Source organism: Mustela putorius, unplaced genomic scaffold, assembly GCF_011764305.1.
Source record: "Mustela putorius furo isolate JIRA1106 unplaced genomic scaffold, ASM1176430v1.1 tig00003853_pilon_pilon_pilon, whole genome shotgun sequence".
In the NCBI taxonomy this organism is placed as follows: Eukaryota; Metazoa; Chordata; class Mammalia; order Carnivora; family Mustelidae; genus Mustela; species Mustela putorius.
In genome coordinates, this window is record NW_025422005.1 from 1,238,275 (window position 1) to 1,242,066 (window position 3,792).

The 3,792-nt window shown below is 66.3% G+C and overlaps 1 protein-coding gene across 1 annotated transcript; it reads right to left on the minus strand.

The window, feature by feature from the left end:
* Window positions 1-1,590: 1,590 nt before the first annotated feature.
* Window positions 1,591-3,026, minus strand: HES5 (hes family bHLH transcription factor 5). Its single transcript, XM_045064937.1, has 3 exons — window positions 2,908-3,026; window positions 2,668-2,833; window positions 1,591-2,584 (listed from the first exon to the last, which is right to left on the minus strand). The coding sequence occupies exons 1-3, from the start codon at window positions 2,959-2,961 to the stop codon at window positions 2,301-2,303; spliced, it is 504 nt and encodes a 167-aa protein (XP_044920872.1). The 5' UTR covers window positions 2,962-3,026; the 3' UTR covers window positions 1,591-2,300.
* Between the last annotated feature and the right edge of the window lie 766 nt (window positions 3,027-3,792).

Genomic DNA, 3,792 nt, shown 5'->3' on the forward strand with positions numbered 1-3,792 from the left:
GTGAGGTCTGCAGAGAATGCAGCAGAAAGCACGGCAGCCTGCCTGGAGGAGGCTGCCTTTTGGCAAAGCGGAGAGTCTACAGGCATTTGCAGAGAACTAGCTGAAATGGTTCCTGAAGCTGGAGTGCGGGTACAGATTGTGATCGGGACGGGTTTCAGAGCCCGTCCTTGGGAAGCCTCTGATGGCTGGGAGACCCTTGAGGGGCACTAGGCGCTTTAGGAAAGAATCCAGACAGTGTTGGTGGCAGACAGAGGGTCCCTAAGGTGGCTTTGGCAACGGACTCCCAGGTGACTCTGGGCTGGTTACTTTGTGTCTCTGGACCTCAGCCTCTGTTGAACCCGTCTCCAGCCGCCTGGCAAGGCCTTTGGAGTATAGGCCTGTGGGGCCGCAGGAACTGGGAGCTCGGGGTGGGGGGGGGTGGGGGGGAAGGGGCCATGGACTTCAGCCTGGGAGAAGCGGCCTTGCGAATATCTTCGAAGGGGTTGAGGGGGCTGGTGGGGGCGCCTGGAGGGGAAGAGTGCAGAGGGCCTGGTCCCAGAGGACGCAGGCCTGGAGCTTCGAGGACCCTGGGCCACGGGTGGGGGTGTGTGGGCCTGGCCAGGGGGCACACCCCACTCCCCATTCATTGACACGCCTGCTCACATGCAGGACGCCTGTGGGATGCAGGGGAAAGGTGTGGGGCAGGCGATGGGCTGGCCTGGAGAGGGTGCCTTGGATTCTGCTCCGAGTGGCCAGAAGGACTCCAGAGGGCAGTGGGGTGAGGCATGCTGAAGAGGAAGGATGGCCAGGTCTGGGCCCCACGGCCCCAATGACGTGTGAAAGACTTGGCCCCATGTCCAGCTCCTTCCCCTCCCCCCAACCTGGGTGGGTTTGTCCCTTGGGGAGCCTGCATCCTTTTAGGCTCCTGCGGACTCCACCGGTGTCCAGTACCCTGCCTAAAAATAGGTGCCCTTTTTGAGGCGAGGGATTGTCCTTGGTGACTTTGTCACCAGCCCTGCCTCTTGCAGCCCTGGTGAGCATTCGGCCTGCAGGGAGGGCGGGAGAGCCACCCGTGGACTAGCCAAGCGGCTGCTCCCAGGAGCTCTTCCGGGGGCAGGGGCCGCTGGCCGTGCTGGAAGGCCAGGGTGGAGGCGAACACCGTCTCCTGCAGTGTGGCCCAGCTGAACCCCTCTGCTGCGGGGAGGGCCCCCTGCAGGCCAGGGTCTCTGCATCGCCTTCAGCCAAATGGAGCTGGAAAGTCCCTTAGCTGTCACTAGCGCCCCCCTGCCCTGTCCCCCACCTGCAGGGAGCCAGCGAGGGGCCGTGAAGGAAGCTCCAGCATCCCTTCCGGCTGTCCATGGGCTCTGGGTTCCATGGGGCCTGCTCTTCTCCCGGCCTGCCTCCCCCCTGCTTGCTCACCTCCTGTCTTCATTCCTGCCTTCCCTCAGCCGGGACCAGCACTTCTGCCTTGTCCAGAGGGCCACTGGCAGAGACACCTCCCCCCACAGCTGGGGATCATGATGGTGCGTGGCCTCCTCCACCCCTGCAGACCGCCCCCACCACCGTGGCTGCCAAGAACCCATGTACAGCACAAGAGACAGACCCGAGGGCTGCTTGGTCAGGTTTTATTGGAAATCTGCAGAGCCAGCCCGTGGGCTCCCACGGGGACCGAGGGTTCAATTCTGAATTCAGATCCTGCCCACACGCACCCACCCACACACAGGGACCCTTTGAGGATCATGGTGGAGACCCCCGCCCTCCCCCCAAAGCCCACTCTGAGCCCCTGCTAGACAACCGAGTGTGAACGGGGGCCTTGTGGCCGCGGCTTCGCGTGGCCCTTCCGTGCCCGTCCAGGCTGACGCTCGTTCCTATGAGGATACACCTTGAGTTCCGCCTTCACAAAAGGCAAATGTGCCCACGGCACGGCCCGCCCGCCAGGCCCCCTGGCCTGGACGCTGCAGGCCCTGAAGAAAGTCTTCTACACACGGAGGCACCGGCTGACCGAGCCCCTGACACTTACAAATATCATAGAACCCCAGGCGGTGGGGACTTCCCAGAAGTCACTTGCTGAAATGCAAACACAGAACAACCCCATGGAGTCAGACACTTGGCAGAAGGTGGGCCCTGATTGTCCTAAGTGACAAGGACTCTGCAAGCACATTCTCTTGAGAATGACCCTCCTGCTGGCCCGCCAGCCTGGAGAGAGAGCCTTCCGGAGAAGGGGGTCTGTCCAAGCCCCAGGAGGGACAGATGGATGGCCAGAGGAGCAGGCTGGCCGGCCCTCCGGTCCTCGGGGGTGGCCACCCGCCAGGCTGGCAGGGTCACCAGGGCCGCCAGAGGCCGCAGGTGGGCTGGCGTGCTGCGACGGCGGTGGCCTTGGCGGGGGTGAGCACGGGCGGGGGCGCGGTGCCCGCGGCCTTGGGTTCCTTAGTGGGCACCGTGGGCGCGGCGGGGGGTCGCTGGAAGTGGTAGAGCAGCTTCATCTGCGTGTCGCTGGCCGCGTGCAGCGTCAGGAACTGCACGGCCTCCTGCAGGCACCAGGAGTAGCCCTCGCTGTAGTCCTGGTGCAGGCTCTTGGGGCCGGCGGCGGCGGCGGCGGCGAAGGCTGCGGCGAGACGGGGCGGCGGTGACTGGGGGCGGGGCGCGGGGGGAGGCGGGGCGCGGGGCGCGGCGGGGGGCGCGGCTCACCTTTGCTGTGCTTCAGGTAGCTGACGGCCATCTCCAGGATGTCGGCCTTCTCCAGCTTGGAGTTGGGCTGGTGGCGCGCGAACTCCTGCTCCAGCAGCAGCTTCAGCTGCTCGATGCTGCTGTTGATGCGGTCGCGGCGCATCTTCTCCACCACGGGCTTGCGGAGCTGCGGGGGACACGCGCGTCAGCCGGCGGCGGGGCGCGGGGCGCGGGGCGCGGGGCGGGCGGCGGCTCACTTACGCGGTTTTTCTCTTTGGGGCTGAGCAGCTCCACGGCCACGGTGCTGGGGGCCATGCCTGGCGCGGAGAGGCGGCGGGCGAGCAGGCAGTGGCGGCCGGCGGGCCGGCGGGCCCTATATAGGCGCGGCGGCGGGCAGGCGCCTGGGGCCCGGGCGCCGCGGCCGTTCCCACACTCGGCGGCCAATGGCCGGGCGGGCCGCACAAAGGCGCCGGCCCATTAGCGCACGCTAAATTGCCTGTGAATTGGCGCGGGCACAATGGGCGCTCCCGGAGGAGCAGGTGGGCCGCTCCGCACAATGTCCGGGCTGTGGGAACGCGCTCGCCCTCATTAGCATCCCGGGGCCTGATGCTGGGAGCCCCGCGCCTCAATATGCTGTCTTTTCCCAGGCCTCGGGGATAGGGGGCGGGGGTGGGGGTGGGGAGCAGGAAAGAGTGGTGCCCCTCCCGGGCCCCTCTCTCCCCTCCCCTTCGCCTCTCCCGGGGTCTCCCGCCGCTGGCTGGCAGAGGCTAGGCGGGGAAAAGCTTTCCAGTGAATGAGTGGGGGGCTTCCAGAGGCTAGGGAGCCTCCCTGATGGGGACCTGCTGCACACCCCACGCCCACGCCAGGGCGGGTGAAATGGAGGAGGCTACAGTCTTCCCGTGCGCAGGTGGAAGGGGGAAGAGGGACCCACGCTTTTGGAATCAGACCTGCTGGCGGAGGTGATAAGTCGCAGGCTGTCACCTGACTTCTTCAGGGCTGGAAAACCTTCCGTGGCTTAGCCTGGGGAAGACTAGGGTAGCAGAGGGCCTGAAGTGCCCAGCATGGAGTCTGGTGCCGAGGCGCTCCCCCCAGGATCTGCTGCACCCCGTCTTCCGGGGAGCAGCCTGTCAGGCAGTGGCATCTGGG

Bases quoted from the DNA above. Each gene is read 5' to 3' on its own strand.
- HES5 (XM_045064937.1), bottom strand. From the start codon at position 2,961: ATGGCCCCCAGCACCGTGGCCGTGGAGCTGCTCAGCCCCAAAGAGAAA. The intron at 2,834-2,907 runs GTAAGTGAGCCG...TGTCCCCCGCAG, and splicing joins GCCCCAAAGAGAAAAACCGC to CTCCGCAAGCCCGTGGTGGA. The intron at 2,585-2,667 runs GTGAGCCGCGCC...GTCTCGCCGCAG, and splicing joins CTACCTGAAGCACAGCAAAG to CCTTCGCCGCCGCCGCCGCC.